This window comes from Pristiophorus japonicus, chromosome 3 (genome assembly GCF_044704955.1).
Source record: "Pristiophorus japonicus isolate sPriJap1 chromosome 3, sPriJap1.hap1, whole genome shotgun sequence".
NCBI classification, from domain to species: Eukaryota; Metazoa; Chordata; class Chondrichthyes; family Pristiophoridae; genus Pristiophorus; species Pristiophorus japonicus.
In genome coordinates this window covers 131,650,249-131,678,098 of record NC_091979.1, presented here as the reverse complement: position 1 = coordinate 131,678,098, position 27,850 = coordinate 131,650,249, and the positions used below count along the sequence as shown (strand labels likewise).

Genomic DNA, 27,850 nt, shown 5'->3' with positions numbered 1-27,850 from the left:
GGAATGATCCGGGCCGACTCTTTAGCTCAGGAGTTTCCCATCCTAACGCCCGAAGAGAGGTGCACAATGCCTCCCTTGGCGCTGTGCTCCCTGACGCAGTGCCCAGGAGCAAACTTTACCGCCCCGCTGCCATTATCGCCCCCAACAACATCAAAGCCAAAAATCCAGCAGAAGTCTTATGCAATTATATTGGGCCTTGGTGAGACCACACCTGGAGTACAGTGTACAGTTTTGGTCTCCTTACCTAAGGAAGAATATATTTGCCTTAGAGGAAGTGCAACGAAGGTACACTAGACTGGGATGAGGAGAAATTGAGTGGACTAGGCATATATTCCCTGGAGTTTAGAAGAATGAGAGGTGATCTCATTGAAACATATAAAATTCTTACAGGGCTTGACAGGGTAGAGGTTGGGAGGATGTTTCCCTTAGCTGGCCAGTCGAGAATTATGGGTCACTTTCTCAGAATAAGGGGTCAGTCATTCAGGACTGAGATGAGCAGAAATTTCTTCACTCAAAGGGCTGTGAATCTTTGAAATTCTCTATCCTAAATGGCTGTGAGTGCTCAGTAATTGCGTATATTCAAAACAGAGATTGATAGACTTTTGGGCTCTAGGGGAGTCAAGTGATATGCAGATATGGCAGAAAATTGGAGTTGAGGTAAAAGATCAGCTATGATATTGATTGGTGGAGCAGCCTCGAGGGGCTGAATGTCCTACTCCTGTTCCTATTTCTCATGTTCTTATGAAAAGTATTTAAAGAAAACAGTCTTGCATTAAAGATCATTAAAGTACAGGTTCTAGGTGAGTGGAGGCAGTCAGTGTGAATTGTGCTGGTAGAGAATGGACAGAAGGAAAACATAAACCATACAAAACAGATTAGATCCGAGTTAAGGAAAGGGAAGGAAGCTTTGTGTATGAGTCAGTTTTGTTTGGTTGAAGAATTGAACTCTGGAAAGTTAATACAGAAATAAATATCTGCACATTGTATAATTTGTATTATTATTACACATTTATATAAGATCTAAACAGAGAGAATGAAAAAAAAGTTAATTCAAAAAAGAGTTCAGTTAACAACTTCCACAGAGTTGAAACATGGAATAGAAAGGTTATAATTGCTAAGATGGATTCCCAAATTGCAGTCATATGTGAAGTCAGCAGCGACAAATATAATGAGGTATAATGAAATCGGCCAATCTAGGGTAAATGACCACGGAATTTCAAGCGCAAGTAACGTCCGGCTCAAATTGAGTTTCCGAGATCTTTTGCGCTGCTTTAAAAAACATCACGCTGGAAGCCGTATCCGCCCAAATACTAGCCATGCCCCCATATCGGATTAATTACCATGGCGATTTTCTGCTAATTGCGCCCATTTGCGGGCCTTTGAGGAGGCTCTTCAAATTAAGCTGTTTATTTTAGGCTGAAGAACACAAATACTAAATTTAGTAAGAAACTGACTAATGTACATCAATAAAACTAACAAATGGTTCTATATAGTTTTTTAAAGTAATTTAAAATCGGGTTACTCACAGGTTGGTAACTAAACACTCATATTAAAAATGCTTATTTTTTGTAATAAACTCATTTTGAGCTGTATTAATAAAATTGTGCCAGGTTACCACTCTTAAATACACCAAGGAATATTTTTTAATGCAAGGGGGAAAAAATTGCTTTCCAAAGTATTGCCCGATTGCGCTGGTTCAATGAAGATTTTACGTTTGTGATTTTGCAAATGTCTTTGAGCGGAAACTTTCACTTAGGAAAACTAACGCAATTAGCAGCCTGATTACCGTTTGGGCACAATGCAGCCTGTGGCAGTGTAGTGAATGACAGTGTGCAACTTCAGGATTTCCACGTTAGGCTGCGCATGCACTAAATCCTGAAGTTGCGGTCAGTTTCAAAGGCAAAATGATGGCAAACGCTGCCCGTTCATCATCATCAGGTCCGCAAGTTCCGGGCCATTAAATCAATATTTACACATCACTCAACCTGCTTCCTGAGCTCTGCTAGCTTACTGTATATCAGTTTTAGTTTCCTTATTCTTCTATTTTTATTTACTAATGTAAATTAATCTGTTGGAAAACATTTGTTAAGCTATTTTGCATGAAAGATAAAATGCATAATATCTCAAATTATGACTGTGGCGAGGATTCTTATAATGTAAAGAGAATTTAACATGTTTAAGTTGTCTAGTGAGACCTAAACAAAGCATTTAAAATGTTTATGTAGCTTCTTTTATTGCATCTATGCCTGTAAAGGTGTCTTTTCATTTGAATATTATAGCATTGATTTACTCACCACCCAACTTGCTTCCTGAGCTCAGCCAGCTCATGTAAACGTTTGAGAGCTTTTTCCTGTTTCTTTTCATCTTTTTTTGACTTGGAAGCTACATTCCGGGCAAACTCCCTCTGCTTCAGTTCTTTCAGTCTCTGCAAAAATAGAATAGATATCAATTTATACTGCCAGCTGTGATGAGAGGCTTCACCCTTATCAAACAGTGTAATGTATCAATTTTCTTTGCCTAATAGCTATCCATGTCAAAGAGTTAGGGGAGAACTGTGTAGCAGAGTGGGTCAAACACTGACCTTCCATCCCAAGGACTTTCAAATCCAGCTCAGATTGCCAGGATCAAGTTTCTTCTGTCAGCTGGCTATAAGAATCCAACATGAAATGAATCTGAGTAATTTGGTGCTCTGTAGGCATGGGCCGAGAGCATTAAACTGACCCTAATTTGGTGGGAATTTCATGCAGAGAGGCTTCAGAATAGCTAGTGTAGGTAATAGAAAAACCTAAAATTATAGCAGTGTGTGCTGCTGTTTTAATGTTAGGAGGAGATACCGTGTTGGGGCAGAGAGGGGGAGCTTTACTGCCCTTACAACTGTGATGTACTTGACCTGAGGGCATGTGATGTTGACAGTGTTTCATTCCTCAGCATTCACGTTTTGATGTTCACAAAAAAAATCACACACAAACAGCATTAAGTTCACAACTGCAGTGAGTCTATGACTAAATACAAGTTTTAAAACCGTTTGGGGTATGATACTTTGTTTGTACATTTTTTGGTGCTGCAACTTTAACCATTATAAGAGCTTTTACATTAGAGGAGTCCAGGCGATGGAGGATGTGCAGTTCGCTACTGGCTCTTCGTTTTAGCGTAAATGAGCCAACCTTTCTGAGACTGATGGTATTACATGTAGTATATTCTCTATGACATCACAAACACACACTTACAAAAGAAACAGCAGTTATCATGGACAACTTTAATTTACATATAGATTGGGCTAACCAAACTGGTAGCAATGCGGTGGAGGAGGATTTCCTGGAGTGTATTAGAGGTGGTTTTCTTGTCCAATATGTCGAGGAACCAACTAGAGAGCTGGCCATCCTAGACTGGGTGATGTGTGATGAGAAGGGACGAATTAGCAATCTTGTTATGCGAGGTCCCTTGGGGAAGAGTGACCATAATATGGTAGAATTCTTTATTAAGATGAAGAGTGACACAGTTAAATCAGAAACTAGGGTCCTGAACTTAAGGAAAGCTAACTTCGACGGCATGAGGCGTGAATTGGCTAGAATAGACTGGCGAGTGATACTTAAAGGGTTGACGGTGGATAGGCAATGGCAAAAATCTATAGATCACATGGATGAACTTCAACAATTGTACATCCCTGTCTGGAGAAAAAATAAAATAGGGAAGGTGGCTCAACCGTGGCTAACAAGGGAAATTAAGGATAGTGTTAGATCCAAGGAAGAGGCATATAAATTGGCCAGAAAAAGCAGCAAACCTGAGGACTGGGAGAAATTTAGAATTCAGCAGAGGAGGACAAAGGGTTTAATTAAGAGGGGGAAAATAGAGTACGAGAGGAAGCTTGCCAGGAACATAAAAACTGACTACAAAAGCTTCTACAGATATGTGAAGAGAAAAAGATTAGTGAAGACAAACGTGGGTCTCTTGCAGTCGGACTTGGATGAATTTATAATGGGAAACAAAGAAATGACAGACCAATTGAACAAATACTTTGGTTCTATCTTCACGAAGGAAGTCACAAATAACCTTCCGGGTGTACTAGGGGACCGAGGGTCTAGTGAGAAGGAGGAATTGAAGGATATCCTAATTAGGTGGGAAATTGTGTTGGGGAAATTGATGGGATTGAAGGCCGATAAATCCCCGGGGCCTGATTGTCTGCATCCCAGCGTATTTAAGGAAGTGACCCTAGAAATAGTGGATGCATTGGTGATCATTTTTCAATAGTCTATCGACACTGGATCAGTTCCTGTGGACTGGAGGGTAGCTAATGTAACACCACTTTTTTAAAAAGGAGGGAGAGAGAAAGCGGGTAATTATCAACCGGTTAGCCTGACATCAGTAGTGGGGAAAATGTTGGAATCAATTATTAAGGATGAAATAGCACCGCATTTGAAAAGCAGTGACAGGATCGGTCCAAGTCAGCATGGATTTATGAAAGGGAAATCATGCTTGACAAATCTTCTGGAATTTTTTGAGGATGTAACTAGTAGAGTGGACAAGGGAGAACCAGTGGATGTAGTGTATTTGGACTTTCAAAAGACCTTTGACAAGGTCCCACATAAGAGATTGGTGGGCAAAAGCAAAGCACATGATATTGGGGGTAATGTACTGGCGTGGATAGAGAATTGGTTGGCAGACAGGAAGCAGAGAGTCGGGATAAATGGGTCCTTTTCGGAATGGGAGGCAGTGTCTAGTGGAGTGCCGCAGGGCTCAGTGCTGGGACCCCAGCTCTTTACAATATACATCAATGATTTGGATGAAGGAATTGCGTGTAATATCTCCAAGTTTGCAGATTACACTAAACTGGGTGGCGGTGTGAACTGTGAGAAGGATGCTAAGAGGCTGCAGGGTGACTTGGACAGGTTAGGTGAGTGGGCAAATGCATGACAGATGCAGTATAATGTGGATAAATGTGAGGTTATCCACTTTGGGGGCAAAAACACGAAGGCAGAATATTATCTGAATGGTGGCAGATTCGGAAAAGGGGAGGTGCAACGAGACCTGGGTGTCATGGTTCATCAGTCATTGAAAGTAGGTATGCAGGTACAGCAGGCGGTGAAGAAGGCAAATGGCATGTTGGCCTTCATAGCTAGGGGATTTGAGTATAGGAGCAGGGAGGTCTTTCTGCAATTGTACAGGGCCATGGTGAAGCCTCACCTGGAATATTGTGTTCAGTTTTGGTATCCTAATCTGAGGAAGGACGTTCTTGCTATTGAGGGAGTGCAATGAAGGTTCACCACACTGATTCCACGGATGGCTGGACTGACATATGAGGAGAGACTGGATCGTCTGAGCCTGTATGCACTGGAGTTTAGAAGCATGAGAGGGGATCTCATAGAAACGTATAAGATTCTGACGGGACGGGACAGATTAGATGCAGGAAGATTGTTCCTGATGTTGGGGAAGTCCAGAATCAGGGACACAGTCTTCGGATAAGGAGTAGGCCATTTAGGACTGAGATGAAGAGAAACTTCTTCACTCAGAGAGCTGTTAACCTGTTGAATTCTCTGCCGCAGAGAATTGTTGATGCCAGTTCATTGGATATATTCAAGAGGGAGTTAGATATGGCCCTTACGGCTAAAGGGATCAAGGAGTATGGAGAAAAAGCGGGAAAGGGTACTGAGGTGAAGGATCAGCCATGATCTTATTGAATGGTGGTGCAGGCTCGAAGGGCCAAATGGCCTACTCCTGCACCTATTTTCTATGTTTCTATGTTAAATGGCTTCAACTCAGGAATCTATCAGGTGACCTGTCACCTGATGCTTTTATTGTATTTCCGGCAATGGTTGCATTACCACAGTAGTCCACTAGGTGGAGCAGTAGTTTACTAGATGGAGCTATATATTACACTTCCCCCTCCTTAATGAAGAAATAATTATAACAAAATAACCATCAGACATAACTTGCATGGTTATACATAGCAAATGATATGGACTTATTTTGCCATATTTACAAATCAAACTTAAGCACTTGTTTTCTGTTTCGAAGAGGATACCTTCACTCTTAAACAGAACTTTCCAAACATGGTGTCGAACTTAGACTTATTCTAGGCTGAGCCTGGGGAGAGTTTTCCTCCAAGGTTAACCATTGATCTACATTTGAACTCTCTACAACTTCAGACTGTTTGTCTACCTGACTCGGACTCAGACTTAAATTCAGACTTTCTCTTGGATTTGTTTCTAGCACATCTGATGTAGGATTTTCTACTGGTACTCTACTTGTAATAAGACAATCTGATGAGTCAGAAATAATCGAATCATTCCAACTTTCAATTCCTTCCACATCTGTAGGTAAAATATGATCAATGTGGACAAACACCTTGACCAAATATGTTCGAGAACCATATATCTTCACTACTCTTCCTGGTAACCACTTTAACCATTTATGGTGATGGTTCTTCACTCTCACCTTCTGATTCAATTTCACACTTCTCTCTCTTACTCTACCTCTATCATGATTCTCTTTCTGTCTTAATTGTTTCTCTTCTAATGATTGTGCCAAGTTCGTTGCTGTCCTTTGAGAAACAACTGTGTTGGTGTTCTACCAGTAGTTGTATGAGGAGTATGCCAATAAGTAATCAGAAAATTTGCCAATCTGTGGTTCAACGCTAACTGCCATTTCTTTGGATTGGATCCAACATTTGCTTGAAGAGGGCACATTTTACCATTTGTACTGTGCGCTCTGCAGCACCATTTGAAACAGAGTGGTATGGTGGAACCTTGGAATGTTTCACACCATTTGTGCTTATGAACTAAACAAATTCATCTGAACAAAATTACAGCCATTATCAGACATAATTTCTTCTAGGAGGCCAGAGGAAGTAAACAATCTTTGCAAATTGTCTGCTGTCATTTTCCGCATCGGAAACACCTCTACCCACTTCGAATGGCTATGAATCACAGTGAACAATTGCTGTTCTTCTAGCTCAGCAAAATCTATATGTAATGCTTGCCACACCCTGGGAGGTCATTTCTATGGTTGATATAGTACTGATGGTGGTTTCTTGCTTACCAATTGACATGTTGTACACTGACTAACAATGTACTCTATATCATTATCTAGACCTGGTCATCATAAGTAACAGTGTGCAACATTCTTGGTCAAGCACATTCCCAGGTGCTGGTCATGAAGATCTCCTAATAGACTGGAACTGAACTTATTTGGGATAACCACTCTTGCACCCCAAATTACACAATCTTTATCCATGCACAATTCATTCCTATGAACAAAGTATGGATGAAAATATTCATCTGTTACCTGGTTTGGCCAGCCATTTGCTATGTAATCATACACTGTTGACATAACTGGGTCACGCTTGGTTGCTCTACCAATCTCTTCAGCTGTGACTGGCAGCTCATCGGTGTTTGAAAAATAGAACATTTTGGGTGTAACTTGTAATGGGGATGGCAACCTAGACATAGCATCAGTATTACTGTGATCAGCTGACCATCTGTACTCAATGTCTTATGTATATGCTGACAAAATCAAAGCCCATCTCTGCACTCGGGCTGCAGCTAAGGTTGGAACTGGGGTCTTTGGATGGAGGATTGCTGTCAAGGGCTTATAGTCCGTAATGATCATAAACTTATGACCATACAAGTATTTGTGGAACTTGCTGACCCCAAAAATTAATTCAAAAGCATCCCTTTCGATCTACGCATAATTACACTCACTGGCACTGAGAGTGCGTGAAGCAAAAGCCATTGGTCTCTCCTCCCCACTATGTAGTACATGAGAGATCACTGCCCCAACTCCATATGGAGAGACATCACACGTTGATCTCCTTAGATACGTCATAGTGAACTAACATGGTGCTCTCTACCAACTGGCTTTTACACTCCTTAAATGCTGCGTCGCATTCTTCTGACCAATTCCAATGGACCTGTATTTTCAACAGCTCATTCAATGGATGTAACATTGCAGCCAAATTTGGTCGGAACTTCCCATAATAGTTCCAAAGACCCAAAAATGATTGAAGTTCAGTGATATTCTTCGGAGTGGGTGCATTTCTAATAGCATCCAGCTTTCCCTTGGTTGGGATGTAAACCATTTTTGTCTACTCTGTACCCTAAGTAGTCGACTGAGTTTTGAAATAACTCACACTTGCAAGCAGTCACTCATACTTTATGCTTCTCTAGCAATTTGAGCACTTCATTCGATATGTTATTATGCATTTTTCTGCTTGGTGCTGAAAAATTAGTATGTCATCTAACTAACATACTACCCCCTTCAGTTCCTTGCAAAATCTAGTTCATCGCCACTTGGAATATGGCGGGGGCAGAAGACACACCAAATGGTAGCCTGGATATAGGCCTGGATGAATATTTATAGTCAAACGTGACATGGACTCCTCATCTAGTTCACGTTGTAGGTAGGTATTTGTAATATCTAATTTTAAGATCTGACCACCTGTCAGTGTTGTGAACAAATCTTCTACATTTGGCAATGTATTGGGTGGATTATCCTCTAGAATCTGATATCTATAATCACCACACAACCTTACCTTACCATCTGACTTTGGTACAACAACAATGGATTTAGCCCAATTACATTGGTCGATCTTAGAGATAATGTTGTAAACCATCTTTGTCTACTCTGTGCTCTAAGTCGTACTGAGGTTGGGGACAGCATCAAACAAGAAATTAGGGATGCACGCAATAAAGGTACAGCAGTTATCATGGGTGACTTTAATCTACACATAGTTTGGGCTAACCAAACTGGTAGCAGTACAGTGGAGGAGGATTTCCTGGAGTGTATTCGGGATGATTTTCTAGACCAATCGGTCAAGGAACCAATTAGAGGGCTGGCCATCTAGACTGAGTGATGTGTAACGAGAAAGGACTAATTAGCAATCTTGTTGCGCAAGGACCCTTGGGGAAGAGTGACCATAATATGGTAGAATTCTTTATTAAGATGGAGAGTGGCACAGTTAATTCAGAGACTAGGGTCCTGAACTTAAGGAAAGCTAACTTCGATGGTATGAGACGTGAATTAGCCAGAATAGACTGGCGAATGATACTTAAAGGGTTGATGGTGGATAAGCAATGGCACACATTTAAAAAGCACGTGAATGAACTTCAACAATTATACATCGCTGTCTGGAGTAAAAATAAAGGGGAAGGTGGCTCAACCGTGGCTAACAAGGAAAATTAGGGATAGTGTTAAATCCAAGGAAGAGGCATATAAATTGGCCAGAAAAAGCAGCAAACTGAGGACTGAGAGAAATTTAGAATTCAGCAGAGGAGGACAAAGCGTTTAGTTAGGAGGGGGGAAATAAAGTATGAGAGGAAGTTTGCTGGGAACATAAAAACTGACTGCAAAAGCTTCTATAGATATGTGAAGAGAAAAAGATTAGTGAAGAAAAACGTAGGTCCCTTGCAGTCAGAATCAGGTGAATTCATAATGGGGAACAAAGAAATGGGAGACCAATTGAACAAATATTTTGGTTCTGTCTTCAAGAAGGAAGACACAAATAACGTTCCGGAAATACTAGGGGACCGAGGGTCTAGCGAAAAGGAGGAATTGAAGGAAATCCTTATTAGTCAGGAAATTGTGTTTGCGAAATTGATGGGATTGAAGGCCAATAAATCCCCAGGGCGTGCTAGTCTGCATCCCAGAGTACTTAAGGAAGTGGCCCTCGAAATAGTGGATGCATTAGTGATCATTTTCCAACAATCTATCGACTCTGGATCAGTTCCTATGGACTGGAGGGTAGCTAATGCAACACCACTGTTTAAAAAAGGAGGGAGAGAGAAAATGGGGAATTATCAACCGGTTAGCCTGACATCAGTAGTGGGGAAAATGTTGGAATCAATTATTAAAGATGAAATAGCAGTGCACTTGGAAAACAGTGACAGGATCGGTCCAAGTCAGCATGTATTTATGAAAGGGAAATCACTCTTGACAAATTTTCTAGAATTTTTTGAGTAACTAGTAGAGTGGACAAGGGAGAACCAGTGGATGTGGTGTTTTTGGACTTTCAAAAGGCTTTTGACAAGGTCCCACACAAGAGATTGATGTGCTAAATTAAGGCACATGGTATTGGGGTAATGCATTGACGTGGATAGAGAACTGGTTGGCATACAGGAAGCAGAGAGTAGGGATAAACAGGTCCTTTTCAGACTGGCAAGCAGTGACGAGTGGGGTGCCACAGGGCTCAGTGCTGGAACCCCAGCTATTTACAATATACATCAATGATTTAGAAGAAGGAATTGAGAGTAACATCTCCAAGTTTGCAGATGATACTAAGCTGGGTGGCGTTGTGAGTTGTGAGGAGGATGCTAAGAGGCTGCAGGGTGACTTGGACAGGTTAGGTGAGTGGGCAAATGCATGGCAGATGCAGTATAATGTGGATAAATGTGAGGTTATCCACTTTGGTGGCAAAAACACGAAGACAGATTATCTGAATGCTGGAAGATTAGGAAAAGGGGAGGTGCAACCTGGGTATCATGGTACATCAGTCATTGAAAGTTGGCATGCAAGTGCAGCAGGCGGTGAAGAAGGCAAATGGCATGTTGGTGTTCATAGCTAGGGGATTTAAATATAGGAGCAGGGAGGTCTTGCTGTAGCTATACAGGGCCTTGGTGAGGCCTCACCTGGAGTATTGTTTTCAGTTTTGGTCTCCTAATCTGAGGAAGGGCATTCCTGCTATCGAGCAAGTGCAGCGAAGGTTCACCAGACTGATTCCCAGGATGGCAGGACTGACATATGAGGAGAGACTGGATCGACTGGGCCTGTATTCACTGGTGTTTAGAAGAATGAGAGGGGATCTCATAGAAACATATAAAATTCTGACTGGACTGGACAGGTTAGATGCAGGAAGAATGGTCCTGATGTTGGAGGAGTCCAGAACCAGGGGACATAGTCTAAGGATAAAGGGTAAGCCATTTAGGACCGAGATGAGGAGAAACTTCTTCACTCAGTGAGTTGTTAACCTGTGGAATTCTCTTCCGCAGAGACTTGTTGATGCCAGTTTGTTAGATATATTCAATAGGGAGTTGGATATGGCCCTTACGGCTAAAGGGATCAAGGGGTATGGAAAGAAAGCAGGAAAGGGATACTGAGGTGAATGATCAGCCATGATCTTATTGAATGGTGGTGCAGGCTTGAAGGGCCGAATGGCCTACTCCTGCACCTATTTTCTATGTTTCTATGTTGTCAGTCTCTAGTCTTTTGTGTTCTTGCTCAACTCTCTTTTTGAGTGCATATGGTACAGGATGTGGCTTGCAGTAAACTGGTCTAGCATCCTTCTGTACCCTGACACTCACCTTGAAGCCTTTCATCGGACTGCCTGTTTCGCAGAACACCTTCAGATACTTCTTGATGTCATCATCCTTTGCAAGATGGCCGTTTTCTTGCAGAAGAAACACTCTGCCTTCACATATGGACAACTTTGAGCAATGTGTTCTCCCAGGTACCGATAACATGACTTCAATGCTCTGTTATCCTTGCCAGTTTCTGAGGCTTTGGAGCCCAACTGCCTTTTACTTTTAACCTGCAGGCAATTCACCTCGGTTGTCTGACAACTGGAAATTGTACAAAATTCTCGGGAATATTGGTCGGCCATATCCATTGACATAGCTGTCTGACAAGCTAAATCATAAGTCAAATTGGGGCTGTCAACAACTTTCTTCTGATTTCTTCATTTTTCATCCCACAAAGCGGTCACACAATACTCGGTCCTGAAAGTTTCCGAAATGACAATGAATGGAAAGCTTTTATAATGCTACCATGTACTCACTGATACTTTCGTCAATTAATTGATCTCGTGTTCCAAAACGATAACTTTCAGCAATTTCCAGGGGCTCAGGACTGTAGTGCTGAATCTCCGTAAGTGATGTATCCTTTGGCTTGACGGGAATCAGCAAATTTTTCAAGGTTTCATACCTGCTTCAGTCAGGAAAATAGCCCATTTTCTTTCCAACACCACCCAGTTACAGTTTTTTCATCGGTGACTTCGATGATACTATTCACGGTGAACAACATTTCTAGCCACTCCACATATGCTCCGAAAGTCTCTTGGTGGTGTTGGAATTCACACAAGCACCCTATTATTCCCATAGGCACAGTTCAGCCAAGTGTGCTTGTAATTTACTTTGGATTTTTAGTTATTCTGCAACACAAAGGACCTCTCTGGTCTCTCTCTTGTTTGGCTGGAATCATCCACCAACAAAAATTTCAACTAGAGTATCCCGAAACATCAGACCTGTCGCCTGATACTTTTATTGTATTTCCAGAAATTGCTGCATTACCACAGTAGTCCACTAGGTGGAGCAGTAGTCCACTAGATCGAGCTATATATTACATTACATTCTGAGAAAAATGTTGATCTATGAATCTGCTGTTGGGTTAAATATGCCTGGTCTTGCAAAATTACTGCCGGTCCCTTGCGTTTGCTCTCTATTTAAGGAAATGCAGGAGGGTGGGTAGATTTTCAACTTGCTGCTTGACATAAAACTGGCATTGCAGTTTGGCTACATGTTAAAGAAACAGCACAATTTTCATTTCCATTTATATATGAGCCAGTGGAAATTAAAATTGGGCAGTTTCTATAATGGGTGGTCAGTCGGTAATGCCAGTATTAAGCTCGGGCGGCACATTACCTCCATCAGTACCCCAGCACTTGACAGAATATGTAAGGGAGGAGGGGAGATCAGTGCATGGAGGTCACCCTTCTAACAGAGGATTAACTATTCAGGTAGTGTATAAATGTATTTAAGGATTTAAAAAAAGCATAAGATTTTATTCTACTTAAAAAAAGGTTTCACTTTATGTGGCTTTTTTTTTGCATGCGTGGTATAAATTACTTACACATAACTATTCTATAAAGTGCAGGAAAGGTAGTCAAAGCCTACAACATAAAGAACTCATATGGGAAAAATATTCTGAAGTAGAGTAAAAGTAGGAAAGAGATTTCTAATTTTGAACATGTAATTAATAATGGAAATTTAAAAAAAAATGCCATTAGCTCCTGTACTTAGCAGCTGGTACATTTAACCTATAGACTTGTCTACGTGATAACAGGAAAGCATTGGTGCTCAGCATATATGTCAGCACCTAATTTACACATTCTCATCAGTACATCTGTGGTTGGTGTTAAATGCTGCTGGTAAAGTCATTGCATGCATTACATTACTCACATTTCTTTCCATTAAATTACTGTGAATGTTTCTCTGTTTGAGATATTCTGCACTCACAAGTTCAAACCACCTGTACTATCATGAGATACTGGGGGTAATAACAACATAAGAAATAGGAGCAGGAGTAGGCTACATTGTCCCTCGAGCCTGCTCCGCCATACAATAAGATCATAACTGAACGTTTACATCAACTCCACTTCCCCCGCCCCAACCCCATATACCTTGATTCCCTTAGTATCCAAAAACCTATCGATCTCAGTCTTGAATATAATCATCGATTGAGCTTCCACAGCCCTCTGGGGTAGAGAATTCCAAAGATTTACCACCCTCTGGATGAAGAAAATTCTCCTCATCTCAGTCCTAAATGGCTGACCCCTTATTCTGAGACCATGACCCCTGGTTCTGGAGTCTCTAGCCAGGGGCAGCCTCTCAGCATCTATCCTATCAAGCCAACTTACGTCCTCTTCCCAGTTCACTTTCCCACCTAGTTTTGTAGCATCAGCAAACTTGGATACATTACACTTGGTCCCCTCATCTAAGTCATTGATATAGATGTAAATAGTTGAGGCCCCAGCACTGATCCTCGCGGCATCCCACTAGTAATACCCTGCCATCCAAGAATGACCCATTAATACCTCTTCTCTTTTTTCTGTCCATTATCCACTTCATGCTTATATATCACTCCCAATCCCATGTAACACCCTCTTATATGAAACCTTATTGAATGCCTTCTGAAAATCTAAATATACTACATCCACTGGTTCCCCCTCATCTATCCTGATAGTTACGAGGAGTAGATTTGTCAAATTTCACTTTCATAAAACCATGTTGCCTCTGGCTAATCATGGAATCATAGAAACTTGCAGCACAGAAGGAGATCATTCAGCCCTTCGTGCCTGTACTGGCTCTTAGAGAGAGCTTAGTCCCACATCCCCACTTTTTGTCTGTAACCATGTAAGTTCCTCATCCTCAAGTAGCTACCCAACTCCCTTTTAAAATTATTTTTGGAATCAACTTCCACCACCTTTTCGGGTAGTGTGTTCCAGATCCCGACAACTCTCGGAGTGAAAACATTTGAATCTATGGCCTCGAGTGACCCACTCACCAGAAGGAAATACATTTTCTCTGTCTACTCTATCAAATCATCTTGAAAACCTTTATTAGGTCACCTCTTATCCTTCTCTGTTCCAAGAAAAACAGTCCTAACTTTTCCAATCTCTCAAAACTAAAGCCCCTCATCCCTAGTAAACCCTTTCTATACCCTTCTAAGGCTTTACATCTTTTTTGAAGTGTGGTGCCCAGAATTATTCACAGTATCTAGCTGAGGACTAACCAGTGCCATTAATTCAACTATCTTGTTACGAATCAAGGGATATGGAGAAAGGGCAGGAAAGTGGAGTTGAGGTCGAAGATCAGCCATGATATTATTGAATTGTGGATTAGGCTCGAGGGGCAGTATGGCCCACTCCTGCTCCTATTTTTTATGTATATATGTTCTTATGAATGCTTTGTGCATTCAGATATAGTGCCTTTAATTTTAACCTTTTATAATTTTTTCCAGATGTGGACTTAGTCGCTAATGTCCTATTGCCATTACAAGATTGCTGAATTAATGGCACTGGTTAGGTCTCAGCTGGAGTACTGTGGACAATTCTGGGCACCACACTTCAAAAAAGATGTAAAGCCTTTGAAGGGCACAGAAAGGGTTTACCAGGGATGAGAGGCTTCAGTTCTGAGAGGTTGCCCTGTAGACAAGGAGCTCCTCCCAGAGTTACAGTGCGGATTTTGTTTCCTACGGGGCACAACGGACATGATCTTTGCAGCGCAACAGCTGCAGGAAAAATGCAGGGAACAGCACCAGCCCTTATACATGGCCTTCTTCGACCTTACAAAGGCATTTGACACCATCAACCACGAGAGTCTATCGAGCGTCCTCCTCTGTTTCGGATGCCCCCAAAAGTTCGTCAACATCCTCCACCTGCTCCACGATGACATGCAGGCCGTGACCATTACCAACGGATCCATTACAAACCCAATCCACGTTAGGACCGGGGTCAAAGAGGGCTGCGTCATCGCCCCAACCGTCTTCTCAATCTTCCTTGCTGCCATACTCCACTTCACAGTTAACAAGCTCCCCGCTGGAGTGGAACGAAACTACAGAACCAGTGGGAAGCTGTTCAACCTTCGCCGTCTCCAGGCCAGGTCCAAAACCACCCCAACCTCTGTCGTCGAGCTACAGTACGCGGATGACGCCTGCGCCTGCACATATTCAGAGGCTGAACTCCAGGACATAGTCAACGTTTTTACTGAGACGTACAAAAGCATGGGCTTTACGCTAAACATCTGTAAGACAAAGGTCTTCCACCAGCCAGCCACCGCACAGCACTACCCCCCATTCATCAAGATCGACAGCGCAGCCCCGGACAACGTGGACCATTTCCCATACCTCGCGAACCTTTTATCAACAAAAGCAGACATTGATGAGGAGATTCAACACAGCCTCCAGAGCACCAGCACAGCCTTCGGCCGCCTGAGGAAAAGAGTGTTCGAAGACCAGACCCTCAAATCTACCACCAAGCTCATGGTCTACAGGGCTGTAGTAATACCTGCCCTCCTGTATGGCTCAGAGACATGGACCATGTACAGTAGACACCTCAAGTCGCTGGAGAAATACCACCAACGATGCCTCCGCAAGATCCTACAAATCCTCTGGGAGGACAGATGCACCAACGTCAGTGTCCTCGTCCAGGCCAACATGCCCAGCATTGAAGCACTGATCACACTTGATCAGCTCCGCTGGGCAGGCTACATTGTCTGCATGCCAGACATGACACTCCCAAAGCAAGCGCTCTACTCGGAACGCCTTCATGGCAAACGAGCCAAAGGTGGACAGAAGAAACATTACAGGGACACCCTCAAAGCCTTCCTGATAAAGTGCAACATCCCCCCCGACACCTGCGAGTCCCTGGCCAAAGACTGCCCTAAGTGGAGGCAAGAAGTGCGTCCGGGAGGGCGCTGAGCGCCTCGAATCTCATCGCCGACTGCATGCAGAAGACAAGCGCAGACAGCGGAAAAAACGTGCAGCAAACCTGTCCCACCCTCCATTCCCCTCAACTGCTGTCTGTCCCACCTATGGCAGGGACTGTGGCTCTCGTATTGGACTGTTCAGCCACTTAAGGAGTCATTCTGAGTGGAAGAAAGTCTTCCTCAATTCCGAGGGACTGTCCATGATGATGATGATTACCGTTATTAAACTCTCTAGAAATTAGCCAGCCTAACGCACATTTTAACATAATTTTTTTGCGTTAAAACTGCTTTTTTGTTCTTAAAATAAAGTGTACAAAATTCCCCAAAGTTTACGAATCGTATTTTCAAAATATCGCCATTTTCCAGATCGCCATACCTTAAAAATAGGAATGCCTAAATCTAGCCATTCGGCGAACCCGTACTCGGGTCAAAAAACAACGCATGGAAAAAGCAGACATTGCAGCCTAAGAAACATTGGTATGTAAGAAGATCTACAAAGGAGGTAAGTTGAAGTTTTTTTTAAAAACATTTTTTTTCAGCGATTCATTTCTTAAAGCTTTTGTAAATGTTTTCTCATTTTTTACTTTTTGATTTTTTGTGTTTTCTCCCCTGCAGCCTCACTGTAAAGTTAGAGAGGACGGTGGTATTAAACATGATTCCTCCAGCAACGCTGTTTTTAATGACAGATGTATTTGTTAGCCAAACTAACCCCCTTAAAAAATGGCAACATTTTTCTTATTATTTCTTCATCAAAATTACATTATTTATCAAATAATGACAGGCTGGGGAATTTCCAGCCCTCTGTCCCTTCCAGACACAATCTTCTTGATTTTACTCTAATCGCTACTCTGCTCTGCAGCTTCAGATTTATAAATTTACTCTTACCTGAATCCTCTGCCAACTGCCCTGTGTTGTGGTATAATTCGACAGTGGTGAGATCAAATGATTTTTTTTAAAAGTGATTTTCGAGCTGGTCTCGATTTAGTTGTCCTGTGTTTCCACCTGAAACAGGCAGCAACCCAGTGACCATTTGTGTATCAGGGTCCTGCACTGCTTCCAGTATCCTAATCGAAGGATATGCTGAGATAGGGTGAGATTATGTAATATGGGAGGAGGCTCGTGTGGAGATGAAATACCAGCATAGACCTGTTGGATTGAATGGCCTGTTTCCGTGCTGTAACTTCTATGTAATTCTATCTAACATCATCATCATCATCATCATAGGCAGTCCCTCGAAATCAAGGAAGACTTGCTTTCCACTCTAAAAGTGAGTTCTTAGGTGACTGAACAGTCCAATATGGGAATTACAGTCTCTGTCACAGATGGGGCAGACAGTGGTTGAAGGAAAGGATGGTTGGAGAGTTTGGTTTGCTGCACGCTCCTTCCACTGTCTGCGCTTGATTTCTGCATGCTCTTGGTGATGAGACTCGAGGTGCTCTTCCTCCACTTAGGGAGTTCTTAGGACAGAGGTTCCCAGGTGTCGGTGGGGATGTTGCACTTTATCAAGGAGGCTTTGAGGGTGTCCTTGAAATGTTTCCTCTACTCACCTGGGGCTCGCTTGCTATCACAAGGATTGCTGATGCTGAGGATAAAGTAGGATGGTGCAGAGCTGTACAGAGAGTAAGAGAGATATGAAGTTGAGTTTTGGTGAGGTTGTTAAAATTTCTTCCTGCTACCAGGTCCTGGAAAAAATGCTTGTGACCTTTGTATGGTCAATCACCATTCTCCACTGCTGTTATGCAAATTGCCTTAGCATCTGGCCACCATCACCGGGGAGTATGACCGTCTTCCTGCTGTTGATTTGCTCTACAAGCACCTTCTTGACATCACCCGCAAAGCTGGGGGCCCTGGCTGCAGTCAGCTTCTCAGCAGACTGTAAAAAACAGGTTTACAATCCACTATACAAAAAAGTGCACCACATCTTTAAGAGATGCAAGGTGTCTTTAAACAGTAGCAACCCCTTTCCCACCCTTCTAATGGGTGATCTGGCTACAGGGTGTCTGGTTAGCACTGACAGCTGAATCTTGACATCATCAGACAGACACCCCACTGCCCCGATTTATGTGAAACTCAAAAATCATCCTCTGAATCCTGTTTTTAAAATGCCACTAACTTTAACATCTTATTGCTGCTTAATGGAAAATCGCACTTGAGCCTGTATGTATATTTTTAGTGGTATTATCTTATATGTTTTTGATATAGGTTCAACGCAGCAGTTATTAATTACCACAAATTAACTAAAAACATCTTTTTATTCAATTATTATGGGTGGATCAGAATCAATTCAGTTAGTTTGCTATTTTTGGTGTTTTACAGTATCAATGCTGTAAGTCACTATCCAAACAGTTTTGTATTACTATTGAGAAATTAAAAGTGTATTCACACTGCAACTGCACCTCAAGTCGCTGGAGAAATACCACCAATGATGTCTCCGCAAGATCCTGCATACCCCTGGGAGGACAGACGCACAAATATTAACGTCCTTGTCCAGGCCAACATCCCCAGCATTGAAGCACTGACCACACTTGATCAGCTCCGTTGGGCAGGCCACATAGTTCACATGCCAGTCACGAGACTCCCAAAGCAAGCGCTCTACTCGGAACTCGTCCATGGCAAACGAGCCAAAGGTAGGCAGAGGAAACATTACAAGGACACATTCAAAGCCTATCTGATAAAGTGCGACACCCCCACTGACACCTGGGAGCTCCTGGCCATAGACCGCCCTAAGTGGAGGAAGTGCATTCGGGAGGGCGCTGAGCTCCTCGAGTATTGTCGCTGAGAGCATGCAGAAATCAAGCGCAGGCAGCGGAAGGAGCGTCCGGCAAACCAGACTCCCTAATCACCCTTTCCCTCAACAACTATCTGTCCCACCTGTGACAGAGACTGTGGTTCTTGTTTTGGACTGTACAGTCACCTAAGAACTCATGCTAAGAGTGGAAGCAAGTCTTCCTCGATCCCGAGGGACTGCCTATGATAATGATGATGATGCACCATCAGTACAAAACAAAACCACAGTTATAGCATAACTGCAGTCTGATTCTGAAGTCCGGGCCCGATCTACCACTAGAGTGAAGTGGAGTGAGACCAAAACCTAATTGGATGGAGCCAGCTAGGTCGAAATAAATATAAACTGCAAATACGTTGTAAAATGGCAGGAAAAAGAAACAACATCGTTAAATTCCAAAACCTTGACAGAAGTACTGATTTTTTGTTATAGGACCCTGGATCACTCATGCAAACATTTTAGTGGCCTGGTCAAGAATACTGTGACTGGGAGCAAGCAGCCCAGTTTAATTTTTTTACTGATAAATTGAGATAAATGAGCAAAGTCTATATTGCCTTTGGATAATACAAAGAATGATGACTACAGGGCCAAAAAGTAAACACTGGAGAAAAGAAAAAATAGTAATCTAATACTCTTGACATGCTGAAAATTTGATTGACCTCTTACTCAAATCCTCTAATTCCTCAATTTCACCACTTAGCCATAATTCGTAGCTCAGAAACTACGGCAACTGCGCCAGCCTAAACAAGCAAATCAAAATATTCAGAGCAGCGGAATAAAAAATGACTGAGAAATAATTTGATTAAATGGAAGGGGGTAGGGGGAGAAATGGAATTAAGGTAATGAATTTGGCACTGGAGTTTAATTCACATTTAAATTTACTAGTTATTTTGAAAGATTTGACGAAAGAGAGCAGGTCTGTTTCAAGCTCAGAAACAGAGGAATCTAATGCTGCTTTAAAGAAAAAAATCAATTCCTCTATCAAGATGCCATCAATTGGAAAGAAAATGCAGATTAATAAACATTAGAGATTAAAAGCTGTATTGATTAGAATTTCATTTGTCTTATTTGCACACATTATTTGTGTGGCACAGACAGGGTGATTCTTAATTTAAACAAAAAATCAGTGAACAAGGGACAGAGCCTATATAGGGATAAGGTTAATATGGTATTATCAATGAGCAATCTAATTACAGATAGAACAGTGGATGCTGGAAAGAGAGTGTAAGTGTCACATGGCCGTACTTCAATGCATTTTGTAAAGGTGATTTTATATTCTTGTAGCAAAGAAAAAGATCATTTAAATGCAGTACTTGAAACCGATAATGCTTTTGGATCCACAGCAGCTGTTTCTGCCAATTATGGAACCACGACTCAGTAAAGCATACATTTAACTTTCAATCTGAGACCACAGAACTTTTAATTCTTGCAAGGAGTCCCATTTCAAATGTGCTCTATTGAGTGATAAACATATCTAAATTTGTTGGGCAGTATTTCAGCTTCAGGTAAAAATTTTACAGCCTCCAAAGTTCATTAAATTACAACACTCATTCCTTCTCTTTCATACTAAAAATGGTGCTGTTGATGTTTTTTAGCTTTAGATTTCATTTTCTCTGGTTAGAGTGCAAGTCATAATTTTAGAAAGTTAAAAAAAAAACATCTTTGAGTAATCTTGAAGAAGTAGGGGGCAAAATTCAGATAATTAGTGCCCATTTTTTGGGTGCTACAAATGCCCTTAGAGCTCCATTTGTGAGGCGAATTGCGCTGGATGCCATATTGGTAGGGACGTTCGAGCACGCACAGTGAACGTTGGTATTATGTCCACAGATCATGATGCCAATCAGTGTATAATGCTGATTTGACGCCAGGACTGCCATTTTGGAGCTCAATCCTCCAACCAATGCCCTCTCACCCTCACACAGCTGAACACGCATTGAGCAGCAGGAAAGAAAGAAAGTGTCATGGTACATCAGTCATTGAAGGTTGGCATGCAGGTACAGCAGGCGGTTAAGAAAGCAAATGGCATGTTGGCCTTCATAGCGAGGGGATTTGAGTACAGGGGCAGGGAGGTGTTGCTACAGTTGTACAGGGCCTTGGTGAGGCCACACCTGGAGTATTGTGTACAGTTTTGGTCTCCTAACTTGAGGAAGGACATTCTTGCTATTGAGGGAGTGCAGCGAAGATTCACCAGACTGATTCCCGGGATGGTGGGACTGACCTATCAAGAAAGACTGGATCAACTGGGCTTGTATTCACTGGAGTTCAGAAGAATGAGAGGGGACCTCATGGAAACGTTTAAAATTCTGGCGGGTTTAGACAGGTTAGATGCAGGAAGAATGTTCCCAATGTTGGGGAAGTCCAGAACCAGGGGTCACAGTCTGAGGATAAGGGGTCAGCCATTTAGGACCGAGATGAGGAGAAACTTCTTCACCCAGAGAGTGGTGAACCTGTGGAATTCTCTACCACAGAAAGTAGTTGAGGCCAATTCACTAAATATATTCAAAAGGGAGTTAGATGAAGTCCTTACTACTCGGGGGATCAAGGGTTATGGCGAGAAAGCAGGAAAGGGGTACTGAAGTTTCATGTTCAGCCATGAACTCATTGAATGGCGGTGCAGGCTAGAAGGGCTGAATGGCCTGCTCCTGCACCTATTTTCTATGTTTCTATGTTTTTATGAAAGACTCCCTCACTAGTGCTATTTAAAGCGATCATTAACTGCTTACAGGTTAGTTGCTGGTTAATTTCTTCTGGCTGTTGCCACAATTCTGCAAGGGTTGCTGCTTTCTATAGTTGTTTCAAGTTGCTAAGGTGTACAGGGGAGTCGTGTGGCAAGTGCTGAAGGACATTTTGTGAACTTCAAGGCTTCTGCACAAACCACTTGCTGTCAGACAGGGTGCACTACTAGGAATTTCCCTTGGAGTACAGCACGCAGCACGACTTGGAGAATGAATAGAAGCCACGCAGCGCAGGACAGCTGCTAGAAGAGGGAGGAGGAGGAGGAGAAGGGCTCTCAGCAGTAGGCCATATCCACCCAGGGTGTAAGGACGTCCTCACTGAAATGTTCCATTTGCTGCAGCCACAACTGCAACCTCAGAGCAGGGCAAGGACCGCATTGCCAGTGACTGAGAAGGTGACCATGGCGATGAAGCTTTATGCATCTGGCTCCTTCCAGGCTGGACCAGAATATAGTTGCAACATCTTGCAGTTTGTCATCCACTGTTGCGTAAGGGAAGTCATTATTAAGAGAGAGCTGACTACATGTCATTCTCTTTTGCCAGAGCCCAGCAGGCAGAGCAATCGCATGGCTTCGCTAGGATTGCAGGGTTCCCCATGTTGCAGGGTTCCCCATGTTGCAGGGTGCCATTTTATCACTTTGCAGGCGCCGCATGTCATTCCACATGAGATTTTACTGCCTCAATGTTCAGCTGGTGTACGATCGTAGGCAATGAATCATACCGGTATCCTGGTTGTAGTCATGATGCTTTCATTCTGCGGCAATCCACTGTGCCAGCTGCATTTGGTCACAATGCAAAAATAAAAGCCTCCACAAAATAAACATTCCATATCAAATTTATAAATCAAACCATGCCTTATTGCATACAAAAGTCAACTAATAACTCTTATGCATTCCTTTAGTGCCTGTCTTTGGCGTGCCTTTGCCTGTCCTCGTGCTCCGACAGTCATCATCATCATCGGCAGCCACTCGGAATCGAGGAAGATTTGCTTCCACTCTTAAAATGAGTTCTTCGGTGGCTGAACAGTCCAATACGAGAGCCACAGTCCCTGTCACTGGTGGGACAGATAGTCATTGAGGGAAGGGGTGGGTGGGACTGGTTTGCCACACACTCCTTCCGCTGCCTGCGCTGATTTCTGCATGCTCTCAGCAACAAGACTCGAGGTGCTCAGCGCCCTCCTGGATGCACTTCCTCCATTTAGGGCAATCTTTGGCCAGGGACTCCCAGGTATCAGTGGGGATATTGCACTTTTTCGAGGAGGCTTTGAGGGTGTCCCTGTAACGTTTGCTCTGCCCACCTTTGACTCGTTTACCGTGAAGGAGTTCCGAGTAGAGCGCTTGCTTTGGGAGTCTCGTGTCTGGCATGCGAACAATGTGGCCTGCCCAGCAGAGCTGATCAAGTGTGGTCAGTGCTTCAATGCTGGGGATGTTGGCCTGGTCGAGGACGCTAATGTTGGTGCATCTGTCCTTCCAGGGGACTTGTAGGTTCTTGCGGAGGCATTGTTGGTGGTATTTCTCCAGTGACTTGAGGTGTCTATCGTACATGATCCATGTCTCTGACCCATAAGGCGAGTATTACTACAGCCCTGCAGACCATGAGCTTAGTGGCAGTTTTGAGGGCCTAATCTTCAAACACTCTTTTCCTCAGGCAGCCGAAGGCTGCACTGGCGCACCAGAGGCGGTGTTGAATCTCATCGTCAATGTCTGTTCTTGATGATAAGAGGCTCCCGAGGTATGGGAAATGGTCCACATTGTCCAGAGCCACGCCGTAGATCTTGATGACTGGGGAGCAGTGCTGTGCAGCGAGGACAGACTGGTGGAGGACCTTTGTCTTATGGATGTTTAGCGTAAGGCTCATGCTTTCGTACGCCTCAGTAAATACGTTGACTATGTCCTGGAGTTCAGCCTCTGTATGTGCACAGACGCAGACGTCATCCGCCTACAGTCATCCAAACAGTTCTACCCCAGTGGCTGCAGCGTGGTTGATGGAAGGCTGTTGACATTCAGTGGAGGAGCCTGCAGATGGCCTTGGAGGACGACCTCGAGCAGTTCTGGGCCTAAAAGGCCCAGCTTCAGACTGCACCATCTCGGCATGGGTGGCAGGAGTCTGACCTGGCTAGCTGTCAGGTAACAGCAAGGGCAGTGGCGGAGTGTTATTGGTGGGAGGACGAATGTTATCTTCCTGAGAGAGGACAGCAGATTTGTGCTCCATGGAGCCACTACCACTCCCCCAGGGCAGCGCCTCAGCAACCCTAGTAATCCGTTGGAAGACAGATTGCTGGACTGCTGTGACACCCTGCAAGCCCCTTTGAACAATGGTTCCCAGAGCCATGGGACGAAGTTCAGGGTCTCAAAGAGACCTGTTAATGCCCGTTTGGGGTGGTCATTCCTAAAAATCGAATGGCTGCCGCTTTAGAGTCAACAGGCCGACCAGTTAAAAACTCATAGGTGTGCTAGCTTTCTGGCCCACCTGAATTCCAGCCCCATGATCTTCACAGTCTAGCCATATTGTTTCATGTTGTGCATTGCATAACTTTGCAAGGGTAGCTTCACGCATCATGCTGATTTTGGTGGCCTTACTGGTAAGCATCAGTGATGATGACTCAGGTGAGGATATAGTGGATCTTCAACAGCCTATAATGAACAATCCTTGAGGGATTCACACCTATCTGATTCTGAGTTAATTTTATTATGTCCCTTCCTTAATCTCCAGGATGGGGAACAATCTGGTTCTATCCTTGTTTCCGGGCTACCACATAAAGAGTTCCAAGCCTTTCACTTTCTCCTGCTTGTGTATTTCCAAGATTTCCCAATCTTGATTGGAGAAATTTCTCAGAGATGGTGGTTTCCTTTCATTTTTGTCATGTATTAAATGCATTTTGAGTACATTTTCAAATCTGTCATCAATACCTTCAGTGCCATCAGTCACTCCCATGAGAAGTCTGAGCATCTTACTCGAAGGGAGTTGACTCATACTGTTTCATACCTACTTGCACAATAACGAAATGTGGAAGTGTAACAATACCACCGTGTGACATGAAAAAGATATTCATATCCTTCTACTTCTTCAATCTTTCTGAAAGTGGATCTATCAAACACGTAATGAGGCGAGTGTTGATATGCATTGGTAAGTTGCTTTATTTCACAATGAGTGAACATACAGAGCAAGAGCTTTATTGCTCTGTATGTTCACTCATTGTGAAATAAAGCATATTTATCAGATGTGTTTAGTTCAACTTGTCTATGCATTCTCTTTCAAACAAAAACTGACTGCCTGTGTTTTATCTCTGGCTGCTCACAGCAGAAAAAGGAACAAAGACTTTGTAATTGAATAGATGTGAGCAATTTTTAGATTATTGAAAACAATGAATTGCTTATTATTTACAGTCTCTGAGGTAATTACATCAAAGCCTTGCTTATTAGTATCTTAGCTATCTATCATCTCTTCCTTCTTTATATTTATTTCTCTGAATACACTATGGGCTAGGAATTGCGTAGCGCCCCGTTTGGTGAATGCAAAGTATCACCGGGCGCTACCCAATTCCAGTGGACGTAAACTTACGGTTTAGCGCTCCAGGAGGGAAATGGAGCACTAAATCAAGCATTACCACTTCCCTTGGAGTGCTAAACAAGGTAAGAGGGGCGGTAGTGATAGAGCGCTGTACAATGCTGCCAGACTCACAGGCTTCTTCCCTGCCTTAAAGTGAAGGGCCAATGCTGATGGCATTGCTAGGTAATGATTCCACCTGCAATCCACGACAATCAGCCCCAAGCAGCCTAACAGAGTGCAGGGCTGATCAATCGCAGCATTGGAAAAATTAAAAAACCATCAGAGAGGGGTGACTTTTTTTTTTGGCCTACCTGACTACCAATGCTTTTAATTACCGCACCCCAAGGTTACAACGCCTCCTGCAGCTGCCATTGTTGATGCCTGGCGATGTTGCCATGGGCGGAAGCAAATTAAGGATCCTGGGTGGTAACGGGGTGCTGCGCACCAGATGACATCATGATCTCCGGGGCACAGGTTTACCGCCAGTGCTAACCTGCAAGGGATGTTCGCGGGCGTCAGTACTTTTGCCCGGTCGGACAGCCACTAACGACCCATTATCATTTCCCAGAGGCGCTAACAGGAGGCCAATTTCTCTCCCTATGCCTTAAAAAACCCAACATTAAAATTACTCTTTTTCACAAATCCTTTCTATAGAAAAATGGCCAAAAAATACCAACATGTGACAGTCAATGCTAACATTTGCTGAAATGTGATTGTATTTATATACAGCACACAAATTTGTATGGTCCTGCAGCACACATACAAAAATTGCATTGTGAGAAAAGTTATTTTTTACTGATGTGCAGAGATGACAGAGAATGACAAACTGCTACAGCAAATTAATTTAAAATCAGGTGTATTGTCCAACTTGTCACATTTTTAAGGGGTAAAATTCATAGTATCCCAATAGACTTGCAACAGGTTACCTATTTTACACTGATGCTATTGTTACAATGATATTTCATTTTCCTTCTGATCTCTGTAATGAGACTGAGATATACATTTGCTATCATAACAATGCAATTGAGATATGCACTGAGAGTAAAATAAAATGTTTTGCGATATATCATCTTTTCTTCAGATAGAAATGCTAATAATTTTAGAAATACTTCATAGATGAAAAGGGTACATGGTAAAGAAAATCTTGCCCTTGATGACATATGCTTTTAGATGGCTATGAAATCTGATTGGTGGTTAAGATCTACAAAAGGTTAGCTCATAATGGTTTCCATTAAAATATGATCTATTCCTGATATGTTATATACTATGAAAGGCACGGCATTAGATACTCTCTTGGGTTTGGTATTACCAATATCAACATGAACAAATAGAGCAAAAATTTACTGTAACATAGAAAATAACAAAGCATGCCACTATGGCCTTGTTAACAGGCTAAATGTATTCTTTTGACCAGAAAACTATTTAAAGCTGGTTTTTATTGTATATGAATAAAGAGTCTGACCAGATACTGTGAGCTCAAAGTAAAGTGTGACCTTAGTCTTTTATTACAGGTCTCCAGAGTGCCTCTCCAGCCTGTGAGACCTCCTTAAGTACAGGTGCTCTCAAAGGATTGTGAAATCCCTTGGGACTCCAGGGGATGAGCCCTCTGGTGGTTACACAAGGTATATAACAGTTTTCACTTGGGAAATTTGGTATTAAAGGCCGAACAATGGAGTTAGTTACCTTACTGCCCCAATAACCCCGCTGGAACTGCCAAACAAGGGTTAACCTGGGTGAAAAAAATTGCCTGTCTGAATCGGAATCCTAATGACGTAGTTCAGACCCCAATTGTCATTTTCAGGGGCACATGGGCCTCAGCATTCACACTCTTGCAATTATTACGGCGATGTTTCATTTTTCTACCTATGGACCTCTGCTGACATTCCAGCCAGCCACCTTCCTGTGGATGAAGTGCTGTGAGCTGCATCAGGATGTCTGTTTGATAACCGCAGCTTCCTGCCAAATTCAAATGAGTCCGAATCCTCTTTGCCACTGAAAGTGGAGGCCGGCTAGTGCCATTCTGTCTGTTAGTCACCCAACAGTCTAAATCAACCTCTTTGAAACTGATCAGCCCTGAAATTAAAGTGAGAGCTTTATCTTGTTAGGTCTGACTTCAATACTAGATCTTGCAGTCTGTCTTTCCATGTACTTATTTGTTCTCTTAATTCCACTAGCCAAACAGGTGTTCGACCTCTGACCCTCACCCAGCTCTGCATTTCTATGGATTGGCCAATTGACTTGCCACTCAAACTGACCACCACCCTTTTAGGCAAGGGTTCCTCAAATAAATGGGCCATCCTAATATGAATTATTGTTTAATGGGATGTCTAAATGAAATTCCATTGTATCAAAAAAAAATAAAGAAACACTTGCATTTATATAGTACCTTTCATGACCACTGGACTTCTCAAAGTGCTTTACAACCAATTAAGTACTTTTAGAGTGTAGTCACTCGTGTAATGTGGGAAACGCGGCAGCCAATTTGCACAGCAAGCTCCCACAAATGGCAATTTGATAATGACCAAATAATCTGTTTTTGTTATGTTGATTCTGGGATAAATATTGTTCAGGACACCGGGGATATCTCCCCT

At 42.8% G+C, this 27,850-nt stretch overlaps 1 protein-coding gene across 1 annotated transcript in view; it reads right to left on the bottom strand.

Moving 5' to 3' along the window:
* The window catches only part of znf804a (zinc finger protein 804A), a 451,457-nt gene that overhangs the window by 16,827 nt on the left and 406,780 nt on the right, over positions 1–27,850 (bottom strand). Inside the window, exon 3 of the mRNA XM_070875827.1 lies at positions 2,295–2,425. Within this exon, the coding sequence (XP_070731928.1) occupies positions 2,295–2,425 (131 nt within the window). The remainder of the gene's footprint in view (positions 1–2,294; positions 2,426–27,850) is intronic.